This window comes from Esox lucius, chromosome 2, assembly GCF_011004845.1.
Source record: "Esox lucius isolate fEsoLuc1 chromosome 2, fEsoLuc1.pri, whole genome shotgun sequence".
Taxonomy (NCBI): domain Eukaryota; kingdom Metazoa; phylum Chordata; class Actinopteri; order Esociformes; family Esocidae; genus Esox; species Esox lucius.
The window spans coordinates 6,867,358-6,883,803 of record NC_047570.1 but is presented as its reverse complement, the minus strand read 5'-3'; the positions used below and the strand labels follow the sequence as shown (position 1 = coordinate 6,883,803).

General features: G+C 41.7%; 1 protein-coding gene across 1 annotated transcript; it reads left to right on the top strand.

Moving 5' to 3' along the window:
• The first annotated feature begins 96 nt into the window (after positions 1-96).
• tpcn2 (two pore segment channel 2) lies at positions 97-16,445 on the top strand. The gene is made up of 25 exons (XM_010881733.4): positions 97-321; positions 418-644; positions 2,971-3,026; positions 3,144-3,220; positions 4,598-4,775; positions 4,928-5,044; positions 5,138-5,244; positions 7,038-7,110; positions 8,195-8,294; positions 8,489-8,554; positions 8,650-8,714; positions 8,803-8,912; positions 9,010-9,091; positions 9,310-9,396; positions 9,530-9,649; positions 9,760-9,948; positions 10,165-10,214; positions 11,886-11,985; positions 12,703-12,774; positions 13,431-13,504; positions 14,136-14,241; positions 14,630-14,712; positions 15,147-15,228; positions 15,333-15,424; positions 15,790-16,445. The coding sequence occupies exons 2-25, from the start codon at positions 506-508 to the stop codon at positions 15,866-15,868; spliced, it is 2,304 nt and encodes a 767-aa protein (XP_010880035.1). The 5' UTR covers positions 97-321; positions 418-505; the 3' UTR covers positions 15,869-16,445.
• Position 16,446: the final 1 nt, after the last annotated feature.

Sequence of the window (16,446 nt, the reverse complement as noted above, 5' to 3'; positions counted from 1 at the left end):
TGTTTTGGTGTCAGGCGTTTGTTTAAGTAACTGAAAGGCAAGATGAACGAAAAAGACCGACAAAGGAAGTGGCAGTGAAGTGTTAAACGTATTTTACGCACCATACGTTCATTGGCGCGTTAAAGCTTCTTGATTACGTAAAAGGAAATTATTGGCAAAAGGAAAATATAAATAATCGTCTTCACATTTTGCTGTGCTGTCGGCTGAATTTTTTTGAGCTGCGCGCGGTTTTTCACCTACTGGTGAAAAGTGAAACTTGAGGACATAGGGGAGGAGTAGCCTGCCTTGTCCGTTTCCTAAAAACACATTTCCCGTCCTGTCGTAAGTGGAGAAACTATCAGTAAATATAAAACTATGGATTCAAGGAATTTACGAGTCGTGTTTTCTCACTATATAACATGTTTTTCTTGTAATTAGGTGACCATTTACAATTGGCTGTGGTTCAGATTTACCTGATTTAGGCACCGGTATATACAAGTCCTCACTGGTTACTGAAGTTAACTGGATGGAATCGGAACCACTTCTTGCTGGAAGCATTAACTACGGCTCCCAACCTAACAACAATGATCCCATCTTCAAGGGATCAACAACGACGAAACGTCTGTCCTACTCGGTGTCTGCTGAGTCCTGCTGTGTCGAGGGGGGTAAGTGTTGCAGGGTTTCAATAGGTTCACAACCTGTAAATATTGCTAGTTACCAAGCAAAAGTAAACTTACAACGTCATTAATAGAAATGTATGGGACCAATATTTTCTTAATACAGTGTAGGCCTACTCATTGGGAGGCAGATGAGATGGTGACTTAACTCAAAACCCATTACTGTGTTCCTGTATTGCTCACACAGATTTGCCTCTGTAAGATGTTGAAAGAGCTAAGAAGTAATTACTATTTAGGATTAAGATAGAGACTACCTGAAAAGTGCTTTGTTGCCAAGATCATATTGAAAGACAACGTCTCTGCTTTACTGACCTGTAGACATGCAGTTGAAATATTTGACAGGAAGTTTTCTTTAGCGATACATTGTGGAACGCTTTGGCGAAATGTGGACAACCGTTCAATTCAGTGGACTCGGTGAATAAAGTCAACGACACGGAAATGCGATTTCCCACGGTAATGAATGGCCCGTACTGAAAAGCTCAGTGACTTTCAGTGTGGCGCTATCATAGGATTCCACCTTTCCAAGTCCATTCTTAAAATTGTTTGCCCTGCCAGAGCTGCCCTGGTAAACTGTCAATGATATTATTGTGAAATGGAAACTTCTAAAATTAATAACAGCCACAAACTGGCAGCCCACACTAGGTAACAGAACCTGACTTCAGAGCGCCTTGAACTCATCAGTTCTTGGTTCCAACATCTCTACTGAGTTCTAAACTGCCTTTGGAAGAAACATCAGCAGAAGAACTGTTCCATCAGTTTGGGTTTCATTGCTGGGAAGCTGCACCCAAGCTAAAGATCACCAGATGCCTTGCCAAGCGTTGAATGTAATGGTCTAAAGCATGCCGCCATTGGACTGTGTTCTCTAGATTGATTAATTATGCCTCTCCATCTGGCAGTTTGACAGATAAATCTGGTTTTGGCGGATGTCCGGTGAATGTTGCCTGACCAAATGCTTGGAGTGCAAACTGTAATGCTTGGTGGAGGAGGAATCATAATGGTCTGGGGTGGGTTTTTTTGTGGTTAGGGTTGTGCCCCTTAGTTACAATTAATAGATATTTTAACACTATAACTTAAAGTAACATTCCTGAAAATGATGAGGTTCCAGTGTTTTGGCTGTTTGGTCTTGTGGCTGAATTAAGTCCCTATATCAATCTTCCGACATCTCGTGGAAAGTATTTCAGAATAGTGGAGGCAGTTATAGCAGAAAAGGGAGGACAATCTCTACATTAATGCTTGTGATTTTGGAAGAACTTGTCCGACGAGCAGGTGTCCCATTACTTCTTGCCGTGTAGTGTGACGACACATGGTGGTAGGCAGCCTTCTTTTGGGGGAGGGAGAAATGAGTCATAAGATTCAAACAGTTGCTCATATGTGTGTGCGGCCACAATACATTTTGGGCAGTTGGGACATCTTTAAAAACGGGGAAAAAATTACTACTTTTTTGGGAGGGGGGGGGGGGATCATTTGAAACATCGGTGGGGCTGTGGAAAAGTTAGACCAGTCAAGTGACATTGCAGTGTGGGAGTCTGGGAACTTGAAATACCTGAACATATTTTTGTTTGGTCTGAAGTTTCAGGAATGATCAGTGTTAGCAGAAATTGCTTGCAACCACGTTTAGTCAGCAAACAAGTAAACAGTTCTGTCTAGAATTGAGATTAAACATATTCCTGATACAAAATGGAGGGAAAATCAACATCCAGACCAGGCTGGAATACCAAGCTCTTCATATCCTGCCATGGAGTAGTCTTCCCTTAACACATACTGTTTTTGTGATCGTCACAACCCCTTGACAATTATTTTCAGACACCAACATATCATGACATAAAATGGGGAAAGATGACTGAGATGATTGGGCTTTGTGATGTAGAAATTGCTATATGAACTGAATTAATTGTTATAACTCGTCTACCTTAAATATAGAAAAGTGTCCAGTTCAGTATGTGAAAGAGGGTTCTGTTGAGCATTTTTGATGTGTCCATCTCTGGAAAAAAAACTCTGGAATCATTAGCTAATTTAATCTGATGTAAACAGAAGTTATTTGTCACAACTTGGTTGTAATTTGATTTGTTTGAAAGATACAATGAATTCAGTCATGCTGGTTGAAGTTTCACATAGGCCACAGTAGGATAAGGGCTCAGCTTGGACCTCATTGTATTGTTTTTGTTTCAAACCAGTTGCCAGGAATAAAAAGCTAGCAGCAAGACACACCAATTTACTGCAAGAGTGGTTTTGCTTTTCTAATCCGCATGTCAAATGCTAGTGCGATCTTGTGTTATATATTTGCTAATAATTGTTTGCCTCCCCTCTGACACAGATGACGAGGACCTCTACCTCCAGCAAGCTATTGTGTTTATTGAGGATGCCATACAGGTGGAGCATATTATTTCTAACGACTGTGACTGAATAATACAGACTCGTTGTGTTTTTGATTATGAACTGTACCAAAACTGTTGTTTTTTTTTAAATGAAGTTCATACCGTTCCACAGTACCGATCCATCAACCATAGGGTGGACCCAAGTTCGTTACGGTTGTACCGGTGGTACTACTCCAGGATATGGCAATGGTAAGCTCCCAACCATGATTGAGGTGACAAAGTAATTTGTGCTCCATGTTTCTATTGTTATATTTGACCTATCTGTAAAGAGAATATTTAGATTACATCATAAAAAATCACACCATGGTATTAACCAGATGGATATGCCTAGAGAATTCTAACTCTCTGATTAACATGTGTAGTTGTCAGTGAAGGGACCAAAAATGTGTTATTTCATCAATACGTTTGAACTATGGTTTGGTGTTCTACTGTTTGCAAATGTTACTGTGCAACTAATCTTGTTCCCAGAAATGCATTTATTAGCATATGTCCCTCAAAATGTTACTTCAAGTGTTTTGTCCACCCAAGCACCACATTTTCACACTTCGGGACAGCTGCCTTGTGGCTTGACAAGGCAGTTATTTCTTGATTAAAGCAGACACTGCTGACTATTCCCTCCCTGGGTTGTCCTTGTCCATCTGGTCATGCTTCTGACCTGGATTAGGTTTTAGAGACTCTGGACACATCCCACATGCATTTATTAAGTATCACAACTTGTACTCTTAAAATGTTCACCCGGCACAGTCAGAACAGTACTGGTCACCCCTCAGAGCCCGGTTCCTCTCTAGGTTTTTTCCTAAATTTTATACCCATTTAGGGAGTTTTTCCTTGCCGCTGTGCTTCAACACTGTTGTTTCTTGCTCCTTGGAGTTTCAGGCTGGGTGTTTTGTAAAAGCACCCAGCCTGTGAACACTGCTGATTGGTTATATAAATACATTGATTGACAAATGTGTTTTTTATGATAACTAAGTGTTGTAGGTTACTAAATGGTAGTATGGAGTGCCTGGCTCAGGTTAGAATGGATCATCCATATCCTTACCCCTGATAGAAGTTTACTTGATCAAACGTCAGCAGTGCTGCGTCATTTGATGCCACACTTTGGTGTATTTGAGTCACTAAATTCAATAGATGACCGGTACTTTTACCCCAATTGACTGATACAGTCCCTGCCTAAAGGTCATCTTTGAATGGTAAGTCTTCCAGGCTCATGTGCTATAGCCTGGGAATGAGGTTATACTACAACAAGCTTGTCGTGTATGGGGATGACAATTGAACTAAGCTTGGAAGGTTTCTATACATTATTTTCTTTAGGAAATCAAAATGAATAGCTAGTTATTGGCACCTTTTTTCTTCTCTATTAACATGGTAATGCACCCCCAGAAATTGACAGTTAAGGAGCTGACCCTGAACTGTTTTAGTCAAGCCCGTTCATGGGTGGATTTCTCAGAAATATATGACCACGTGCAAGTTGCACCGCCATCCACTTTACTCAGCGCTGTTCTGACTTCCTCTGTGGTTAACTGAGGTAGGAAAAGCTCTTTCTCATGTGAACTTATTGTTTCTCAGGGGGCTGGGCCTAACTATTGCGTTGGTGTTGATGCTGGCCTTCGTCGAGAGGCCCTCGTCCCTCTCTTACACGTCAGACCCCCGTTTCAGAACTCCCCCTTGGGAGCCCCCCTGTGGCCTGACCGAGGGCATTGAGATCGTCTGCCTCATCATCTTCACCATCGACTTCGCCACTAAGGTACCCTTAACCTGGGTTTCAGCCAACGTCATTACCGAAACGGTTTAAGAGAGAAGCCACAAGTCAGCCCAAACTATGTGACCATCGTTATTTCAAGTCTCTTGGTTCACATTAAGTGTAACTATGGCTCTCATCTCATCTTTTGTCCCTAGAGCTATTTGATCGGTTGGGAGGAGTTCAGGAAATGTCTGTGGTTGATTTTCTATATCGTGGTCATCTCGGCGTCGATAATTGATTGGACTTTGTCATTGAGTATGGAGTGTGATGAGGTGAGTACATAATGTCACGTAAGCACTGTTTACAATAGAGGGATGATGCAGATGGGGAAAATGTTTTTTTCTCCCTTTTTTTGACAACGGCAGAGCTTACGAGTTAGGAGACTCATCCGGCCGTTCTTCCTCCTCCAAAACTCATCGTTGATGAAGAAAACATTAAAGTGCATCAAGAGAACCCTCCCAGAGATAGCCAGGTAACAGTGTTTGCTACTAACCCATTGGTAAACCACATCTCTTCAATTCACAATATTGCGATTATTATCTTTAACCTCAAAACACAGTGTGATAACATGGTTCCCTAAAACTGCTCTGTAGTTTCTAATGTAATCTCAGTTCATGGAATGTGAAAACCCACAGAGGTTTGCAGCTAGATATTGTGCTTATTCTTCTAAATTAACGTGCTAAGAAATACACCTGCAGAAGCACACCAATCTGTTCTTTGTTAACCTTTCAAATGTTTGAACCCCATATCCAGGGAACGTATGTAAAATTATTCAAATCAGTCTGAGAACTGTTGCCCTTATCCTCATAAACCGGTTGTCTGCAGAAAACGGAGAATCTTTCCTTTCTGGCGGTGCCTTATGATCTTTGGTGACTCACTACAATGGAAATCTACTATTTTATTATTACACAACCTCTTCCATCATTTAATGGGGCTAATTTGGGCATAACCCTACTCTAGCATTTTAATGATTCAGAGCTTTGTTGCACCAGGCGCCCATATTTTACATTGGATATACCTGCCTCTCTGAAAAACAAAAACAACTCCCAAAAACCAAGCAGCAACTGACAATCAGTAAAGTTAATCAGTGTTAGACTGTAATTATAGCATTTACCTCAGAGGGATTTAAACACTTTTTTGCTGATCATAACAATGTTCTTTAGCTGAGTTTACCTTTTACATTTACTGTTTTAATTTAGAAAATTTGACCACTTTCATGGATAAAATGATTGGCATCCCGGAGCTGGTATTTGGTTGCATATCCTTAGGCCAAAACGACTGCCGACAAATGCTTTTAGTACACAGCAATAAGCTTCAATGTGTGAGTAGTGCTGTTTTCAGTTCTTGCATTAAGTTTTGGTTGTCAATGTGAGTTGTCTATGTCCTGAGGTAGCATAACAGGACTGTCACTGTTATAAAAGTAAAATCAAGTTTGTCCAAACTCACCTGTCTAGAATGTTCTATTGACCATAACAATCAGTCTAGAGACAGTGTGGGTTTTGGGGGGGGGGGGGGGGGGGGGGGGGTCAGTAATTTTCATAAAATGCTTTGAGACCTTTTGATATGGATGTGGAAAGTGATTACTCAGCAGAATGTGATAATAATGTACTAATATTATCTCTTTCTCTCTCACTCTGTTATACAATCTCTTTCTCACACTCAAACTCTCTCTCACTCTCACTCTCTCACTCTCTCACTCTCTCACTCTCTCTCTCTCTCACTCACTCTCTCTCTCTCTCTCTCTCTCTCACTCTCTCACTCTCTCTCTCACTCTCTCACTCACTCACTCTCTCACTCTCTCACTCTCTCACTCACTCTCTCACTCACTCACACTCACACTCACACTCACACTCACACTATCTCTCTTTCTCTCACACTATCTCTCTTTCTCTCACACTCTCACACTCACACTCTTTCTCTCTCTCTCACACTCTCACACTCACACTCTTTCTCTCTCTCTCTCTCACAAACCTTTTTCTCTCACACTCTTACACTACACTAACACACTAACAACTCGCTTGTAATTTCAATTGTAAGGGCTTTATTGGCATTTTAAACTTTTACATTGCTAAAAAAGGGGGAAAACAACAAATATCTATAATAAATACCAAAAGTAACTATTATTTTTAGTTGATCTTACACATGTTTTAAAAGGATTAAGGCATTTTGAGTGTTATTATAGGTTATGTACAGTGAGGTTATATATGTGCAAATAGTTAATAAGGTCATGATTGTGTTCACCCTAATTTTCCCCTCCTCCCCCAGTGTTTTCCTGCTCCTGGCTCTTCACTTATGCCTGTTCACCATGATTGGCATGCTGCTCTTTGCTAAAGGAGAGGTACACACTGTCACACCCTGCTGCCTGTGCAACCAGTAGTCAAGCTCCAACATGCACTTTCACCTTACACTCTTGCACAATCCTGACAGTTTTCTCCACCTGGCACAGTTATTGCAGCACTTTACCGCCTCCCAGTGGTACACGTGTAGCATTACACCTTCCTCAATGAAATGACCATCAACAACCCCTCAAGACAAGGAACTTATACCCATATCCTATTCATGATTCTTGGAATGAATTTATTCATTATAAATCATTATTTACTAACTTAAATAGTTTTTTAATGTTCAATGTTAATAACTTGTTGTTAAAAGCATTAATGCAGTAGTTTGTGGTATAGACCAGTGTTTCTTAATCCTGGTCCTGGGGACCCAAAGGGATGCACATTTTTGTTTTTGCCCTAGCACTCACGCACCTGATTCAAACAGGGCTTGATGATAAGTTGATTATGTCAATCAAGTGTGTAAGTGGTAGGGCAACATTTCAATCAGGTGTGTGAGTGGTAGGGCAACATTTCAATCAGGTGTGTGAGTGGTAGGGCAACATTTCAATCAGGTGTGTGAGTGGTAGGGCAACATTTCAATCAGGTGTGTGAGTGGTAGGGCAACATTTCAATCAGGTGTGTGAGTGGTAGGGCAACATTTCAATCAGGTGTGTGAGTGGTAGGGCAACATTTCAATCAGGTGTGTGAGTGGTAGGGCAACATTTCAATCAGGTGTGTGAGTGGTAGGGCAACATTTCAATCAGGTGTGTGAGTGGTAGGGCAACATTTCAATCAGGTGTGTGAGTGGTAGGGCAACATTTCAATCAGGTGTGTGAGTGGTAGGGCAACATTTCAATCAGGTGTGTGAGTGGTAGGGCAACATTTCAATCAGGTGTGTGAGTGCTATTGGCAAAAAAAATAAACGTCCACCCCTTTGGGTCCCCAGGATTAAGAAACCCTGGTATAGAGTCAACACAGCACGCCTGGGCTGAATCCAGGCCATCCACGTTGTGGTTGGGAAGAGCCCTGAGCCATGGTGTCGGCCATGTACCAAACCCCTAGTTCCCTTTTGCCTAAATGTAGTGCTGCTTTTGTCTTTAGGACCCGGACCGCAATGGGGAGTGGCAGACCTACTTCAGAGATCTGCCCACATCTCTGTCCTCCCTTCTGGTGCTCCTCACCACGGCCAATAACCCTGATGGTCAGTTCCAACCTTACGCCTGTACCCATCTGCTCTGTCGTCTCCTCCACCCATCCTCTCCAGTTTCTGGGGTCAATTATTACCCCCACCCAACCACCGCCACCTTTTAACGGTCCCCCTAAAAATGTGTTCTCAGTCAGCCTTACCTGTTGAGATTGCTTAAGTGAATAAAAGCTTTGTTTTTCTGTTTACAGTGATGATTCCGGCATATTCCATAAACCGTGGATACTCCATCTTCTTCATCCTCTTTAGCGGTTTTGGTAAGAGGATATGCTTTATTAGTTGCTACGCGATGAGGTGAATGAGCGAATCAGAGAGATTCCAATGCGGTGAAATTATAATTCCTTTCTTCCAGGAACATATTTCTTGATGAATTTACTGACTGCCATCATTTACAACCAGTTTAGAGGATACTTGCTGGTGAGTTTGAATGGCACTGGGCGAAATTCAAAATTGCCCTGCATCTTAAGCTGTAGTGTACATTTTCTAAAGACTCTTCTCTTGTCAGATGTCTATCCAGGCATCCATTCTGAGGCGACGACTGGGCATAAGAGCTGCCTTCGAGGTCCTGTCTTGTGAAGGGCGTGGCAAGGACGGCTCGCATTTAGAGAAACATCTGTAAGACCCACCCTGCCCACACACACACACACACACAAACACACACACACACACACACACACACACACAGAATAACCTCATATCCTGTACCCATCAGAGAACGCGTGCGGGTGGATGCGGTGCTACAGATGATGGCGAGGGTCCAAATGAAGTCCTACTGCAGACATGCCATCATCAAGGTGAGACTGACTGCACCTTAATGTGAATAACGGTTTGCATTAAAAAAACTCCTGTCTTTTTGGCTCTCCATTTGAATTTTATAAAAAGTATAACAAAATTGAGGGTTTGGTGTTGGACATGGGTTTGGACGTACGTTTGTGGTTGTGGGGTTGATTGGGTTTTCCGGTGGCAATATCTCCCTCACACGTTTCCTCTTCTGCCTTGATCAACCCCCTAGAAAGTGCAGCAGTTCACTGACGGCTATATTCAGTGGGACGACTTCCGCAGGCTGTTCGACGAGCTGGACAAGGACCCGGTCAAAGAGGTGGGTCTGGGTTTGTCAATCACCTGCTCCGCGGCTTCGCCGGCACGGCTCGATGTTGCCGTTGGATCGACTTCAGCGCCGGTTCTAAACCTGTGACTCAATCTCAGTCTTTTCTTTACCTTTTTTGACGCAGCACCCTCCAAAGCCGGAGTACGGATCCCCGATTCTCCAGAGGCTCCAGACGGTGTTCAGTCATCCCTACATCACCGTGGTGGGCAACGCCGTAGCCCTGGGCAACGTCATGTGCATCTGTGTAAGTCAGGAAGACCTTTGGGCCGTATGCGGGCCACAGTTTGTATGTGTCTCTCAGTGCAGTGATTCAGACACAAGGCTCAACCAGGCCGGTTCCTCTCCGCGTTGCAGACCGTACTGATGCTGGACTCGGAGAAGTCTGTCGGCATCCGGGACGACTACTACATGGAAGTCATCAACTTGTTCTTCACTCTGTACTACCTGCTGGAGATGAGTCTGAAGATGTTTGCCTTCGGCTGCAGAGGTTACCTCTCTTACAGAAACAACATCTTTGACGGCCTTCTAACGATTTGCCTTCTGGTAAGGTCTGGTCTGTAAATTAAAAGGTGACATTTGTGGGAACTGCGCCACCATTTCCTTGTTTTATTTTTGACAGTTCTCCTAATTCTAGTCGGTGACAAAACAAGCTAAGTATTAAGTCATTGTACAGTCTGAACATCTGCAAAATAACTTTTCAAAAACCAAAGCATTTCTTTTATCTGAAGGACATGTTTCTGTTATCTTATTTTCAAACAGATTGTTCAGATCATCATTTTTGCTACCTACGGATTTCCACATCCTAAATGGTTGGTGTTTTCTTTATCTTCACTTTGATCATGTTTTTCTACCAATCAATATATTTCCTGCATAAGGAAATCTGTTAATCGGATGGTGCTTATTTTGATATGTTACTACTGATTTGACAAGTGCCTAGCCAGAAGCTGTCCTTTATAGCCATTTCCTGGGTTTGATGGGTGCAAAAACCCTTTGACACACAAACCTTGCTGCATTGATTGCTTTAATTTTCCTCTGGCTCCTTCCCAGTCTACCAATTGACTATTTAATGAGCTGTCAAACCCTGATATTGTATAACATGGGCTCAATGGAGTACAAACGGCTTTTCCTGGCTCAAATTTAGGTAAAGGTGGTACTCCAACCCCCGCACTCTACCGGACGCTCCCCTGTGATACACTTCATATATCATTGCACAGTCAGAATTGCTATATGCACTGTATTTGCCTTCATTGCACATCTATACAATCCACTTGTAACATACACTATACTTAATACATAGATTTTCTGTCCTCCTCCATTTTCATTTCTGGTTAGATGCTAACTGAATTTCGTTGTACTGAACTCATGCTGTTCAGTGACACTAAAGTTGAATCTAATATAATATCTGGCTACACATTTGAAAAAGATAACTATTATAGTGTTAAATCTAGCCTGTTGTCTATTTCCACTAGAGCAGCTAATGCACGCTACAATATCCTCCCTAATATAAACCAAAATATACAAGCAATATGTTTATTCTTAACATAGACCTATTAACATGTTATTTAAAAGGCAATATGAAATCACTCATCAGTTTTAGCATTGTTATGCTATGTTCTTGTTAATATAGACTTATAATATAGTATAAAAAACAGAACTGTATATATTACAGCCTTTTTACATTATTTCCCCCCCCTCCATCCTTGCCTTGATGTCACATCGTTTATCTTCCTCTTTCGACTTCCTTCAGATGTACTGGCTCTGCTGCTGTCGCTGATCCAAAGTCTTCACCTTCATATACTTATATTGTTTGTGACTTCTATATGTATAAGCAGTAAAATAATGTGTAAAATAATTGGAACTTGTTTTTCTGATGTTACTCATCTCTGCAATGTCAGTATCCGTGTGGTCCTGTATGCAAGGTTGCCAGATTTCATTGTCAGTAAACTGCTATTCTCCTGCAGACTTCAGAAAACATTTACCCGCCCAACCCCATTAAAAATAGCCCAGTTATGTAGGAAACACTCCACCTGGCAACAATGTCATAATGGAAAAAGTTTCCTATGGTCACATCAGCTGCAGTATTTCGTTTGTATTTTATATATGAGCGCAAAATCATGTTTTACCATGCCAACACAGAGGCATCGCAGGATTTGGGGGAAACTGTCACCTTTTAGTTTTGAATGCAGGAAAAATCCTGATAAAGATTTCATTTATGAAAAGAACACAGCTTCTTGATTTGGTATATTACACAGTATCGTATTCATATAAGAGGGCGTTTGATGAAAAACCTTAAGTTACATAACCAGAGTTCCCAAGTCCCCCAACTCCATTAGTTCTGTAATTCAGTCAAGATGTAATGTATAGAAGAAAAGGAAAAAGGAAAGCGTGTCTTTATCCATTGTCCAAGTCATCTGTTTGTTAGAATTGTTTTTGAAAACCTTTTAATAAAGGTTGATAAGCTAATGGTGATTGTTTTCCAGGAACCCAGCCTCATATGGTCTGCTGTCTCTTTGGGAGATGGTCCGTCTTGTCAACATGCTCATCGTTTTTCGCTTCCTCCGCATAATCCCCGATATCAAGGTGAGACGTGTTTCTGATTGGTGAGACGTGTTTCTGCTTGGTGAGACGTGTTTCTGCTTGGTGAGACGTGTTTCTGCTTGGTGAGACGTGTTTCTGCTAGGTGAGACGTGTTTCTGCTTGGTGAGACGTGTTTCTGCTTGGTGAGACGTGTTTCTGCTAGGTGAGACGTGTTTCTGCTAGGTGAGACGTGTTTCTGCTAGGTGAGACGTGTTTCTGCTAGGTGAGACGTGTTTCTGCTAGGTGAGACGTGTTTCTGCTAGGTGAGGTAGCTGTGCTGCAGTCATCTACAATGCAGTGATGAAGGGTAATGTTGCTGTGTTCGGTTCCACCTTGTGGTGGAATATTTTATTTCTTTACTTATTGACAGGAGATTTGTTGTATTGCTGGTATGCCGAATATCTTTCTGAACTCTTATGCCGGACAGTTTATGATATTACCATTTAAAATTGTTATTTTATTGGGGAGAGAGGAGAAAGTAAGTTAAGTTCACAAATGATCATGTACTTGTTGATAAGTGGCGTAGGTCTGAATCTGTCCCACTGCTGTATCAGGAAAAACCCTCCTCTCTCTTTCCCAACTTTCCTGTCTAATAATGCATAACAAGTTCCATAAAATATATCTTTAACATTTAGGAAAATAACGTGACTCCTCTGACTGTTGTATATCACTGTTTTAACACTATGAAACAGTCAGCCTTGTGTTTTTATGCCTTTTTAGTTGATGGCCCTTGTAGCAAGTACTTTGGTTGACCTGGTAAAAAACCTCCGGGCTTTTGCTGGAATACTGGTGGTGAGTGACATAATGAAACATTGTTACATGTTTTGTTTCTCTAATCGAAATGTGTGAATTTTATGAGTTATTAATATACTCACCAGCCACTTTATTAGGTACACGTACATAGTATTGTGTAGCACCCCCTTTTTGCCTCCGTCAGGTTCAAGGTTTGATGCGCTGTGCATTCAGAGATGTCCTTCGGCACACTACCAGTGTAAACAGTGTGGATTCAATTATTTGTGGCCTTTCTCTCAGCGTGAACGAGTCTGGTCATTTTCTTCTGACCTCTCTCATTGACAGTGTTTTTGCCGACATCTGCCGCTCACTGGATGTTTTTTGTGTCTTGCACAATTCTATGTTAACTTGTGAGCACGTAGTGCATGATATCCCAGGAAGTCAGCTGTTTCTTAGATGCTGGAACCAATCACGTCTGGCACCAACAATCATACCAGTCAGTGTTGCGAAGATTACATGTTTTCCCCATTTAAATGTTTGGTCAAACAACAACTTAATCTCTTGACCATGCTTTATATGATTTGCAGTCACATGATTTCCTGTTTGGCTATTTGCATTAATGAGCAGTCGTACCTAATGAAGTGGCCAGTGAGTGTGAATTTGTTTCTGTACACTAGACTAGGAATTCATGTTTCGTGCTCCTCTCTGAACATTAGGTGGTTTTCTATGTGTTTGCTGTCTTCGGCATCTGGCTGTTCCAGGGTGCCATTTCTGCCCCCGGGAAGATGAGGTACGCTTTGATGCGGTGAACTGTTTGACACAACAATCATTTTGGAATCTTGTGCTTGGACAAAACTGGGTGACATGGACATAAATGAATATAACAATAAAATACTTGAATTACAGTGACCATGGATGAATAGAACAATACATTGTCAAAGTTTCATTCCGGTCACATTTACCCCACAGAAATTGCCAAGCTCCTTTGAATATCTCTCCTTGTCTAAGAGTAACCTCACTCTGTTTCAGACATATTACCACCAATCACAATCTATACTAGGTGTACCGCAGATGTTTGAGGATCGAATCTGTTGTCAGTTATAGTTTGCCTTTTAAACCAGTGATTGGTTTACAAGCTAGGACTTCAGCGTTTCACATGGATGGTCATGTGACTGGAGTATGTCTTCAACTATCACCGAGCCTGTTTCATAAAGATATGAATTTCCTTTAGTACAGATGACTAATTCTAATGATATGTCAGCCAAAGGTCTACGATAAGTATGGTCGTTGTTACTCATTTGTTATTTATCATCATAGCCTCTACCCTCACCATGGTCACTGCCTCCCTGCTGTGAGCTTAAAGTGGGATTTTTATATGAAGTGTCTGACTGTAGTGACGGTTGTATGTGTGTCCTGTACAGTGAGGTCTCCAATTCCAGTATGGAGAACGTCACCATCAACTTCACCATGGAGTGTGGTTCCTACGAGCAGCTTGGCTACTGGCCGAACAACTTTGACGACTTTGCGGTGGGTACCCTTGTCATTCAGAAGCGGTCTCACAGGGGAGGCTAACCGCAAGGCAAGGTTTTGCCTTTAACGACCGCATTCTCCGCATAGTCGTCTACGCTAACAAGTCACTGGTTTAATGAGAATTTGCTTTGAATGGAATGAAACCGTAAAACCCATCCTCTGTATTCTATCTCTGACTGATCTGCTTTAACTGGAAAGGCAAACGCTGTAGGGGATGTCTGTTTCTGAAACATCTTTATTAATTTACTTTTGACACTAAATTGAATCACAGTCCCAATATTGTTACACACAAATCATTTTATATGAAAATAAAACTGCTGCAGGTCTATGCTGAGTGGACACTAAACAACACTTTTCTTCTAATCTGTTCCTCTATTTTGCACAGTCTTCCCTTGTTCTCCTGTACAACGTCATGGTGGTGAATAACTGGCAGGTCTTCATGGATGCTTACAGCAGATACACCACAGAGTAAGCCAACAACAATGCAAAACACAGCAGTCATATGATCCAACTCTCAGACTATTTACTTGTTTCCACTAGAGGGCAGCATTGGACGCCAGAGTGTGTCGGCTCCTTTCATTTCAGGACATGCCTTACTTTGAATGAGTGTCCGCTTCATCATATGCGTCTCCTTTTAGTTGTTCCCTAAAAAAAATAAAGCATCTGTTCAGTTGTGCAAACAAGACGTATTATTTATTTAGTTACCAGTCTCACAAACGAGGGCAGCAACGATGGAAAACGTGCGTAGGAGTCAGGCCACAGTTAACGTTCTTTTCCTTTTTCCTGCTTAAAAGAGGCTGAACACAAGGTAATTGTGCGCAGGGCTAAGTTGGGGAAGCTGTGATTATGGGGATGATAATTTAGCCGCGGTAAACAGCTGATTGGTTCTTCCCCCCTCCCAGGTGGTCCAAGGTCTACTTTGTATCCTGGTGGCTTACCTCCTCTGTCATGTGGGTCAACTTGTTTGTTGCTCTCATCTTGGAGGTAAGTAGTACTACATCAAGACACGGTGGCCCGATTTGTACTTGAGCGCAAGCTGTTCCCGACAACATTTCAACCCAGTGATTACCTCTGTTGCGTTGTCCCAGAACTTCATCTACAAGTGGGACCGGAGTGTCACGTGTCCGGTTGAGGACATCGAGTGGACCGGTTATGAGTCCACAGTCCAACTGATGTTCAGGTAGACTGAGGCCGTGTAAAAAATAAAAAATTCTGTTTGTAGCAGCTTAAAAAAAGCTGTGACGGTCTGGTTGGCTGCAACTTTCTGCTGCTAGCTGTTGTTCTGAGGCCTGAAGGACTGTCGCAGTCTCAAAGTGCTGGCATATCTTCATGACTTAGCTTTCATTATATAGTTGCAGTAAAAATCCACCCCTCACATATTTTCTGAAGGTGTGATTTCTGTTCATAATTTGAGCCAGTTGGAAGACCAGCCCTGAATGCCTTTCCCTAAACACTGTAGATTAGAGGAGGACACTTTGCTTGAACTCATATTTTTGGTGTCTCTTGATACAGTTTCTTTAAAACGTCACTATGTGCCACTTTCAGAGAACACATTCAGGAGCCTACAGAGGAGGAGCTGCTGTCCCAACTACACCAGCACCCTCACCTGAATCTCACCGGATGAACCCCCCACACATCCCTATACTATCCACACAGGCTTTTAACACTCCAAACTTAATGGGGTCTTTAACTGCCAACATGCCTTGGCTGTTTGAATGGCAGGGACTCACAAGCACAGATGGGCCATATTGTTCTGGTCCTCTTGATTCTGATTAGACACATCTTGTATGTTTTGGCATTCAGACCACTGAACCAGCCTCGGTGCCTTACTTAAAGCGACTTATTTTGTTTCATCTTAATGTTAGTGTTTTACAGTCTGGTCATTGTATTCGTTGTGTGGTATCAGGAAACAAAGCGCACTAATGTTCTTAATTAAATGATTTAATGGTGAGTAAAAAGGGAAAAAGACTAGGTTTAATGAATTACATGTACTGAAGGCTGTTTCTGTAACTGTATGCTTTGCAATGTAAATAGGGAAATGTATAAAAAAAAAAAAAAAAATATGGGGGGAGGAACATGGATTGCATTTTAAGTTTGTCTTAAGCTAAATGTAAAGCTAATATTTGTACAAAATGATTAAATACATTCAGCATGGCTGGTAAAAATTTGCTTAAATAAATGTGTTCAAAATTTTATTTTAAG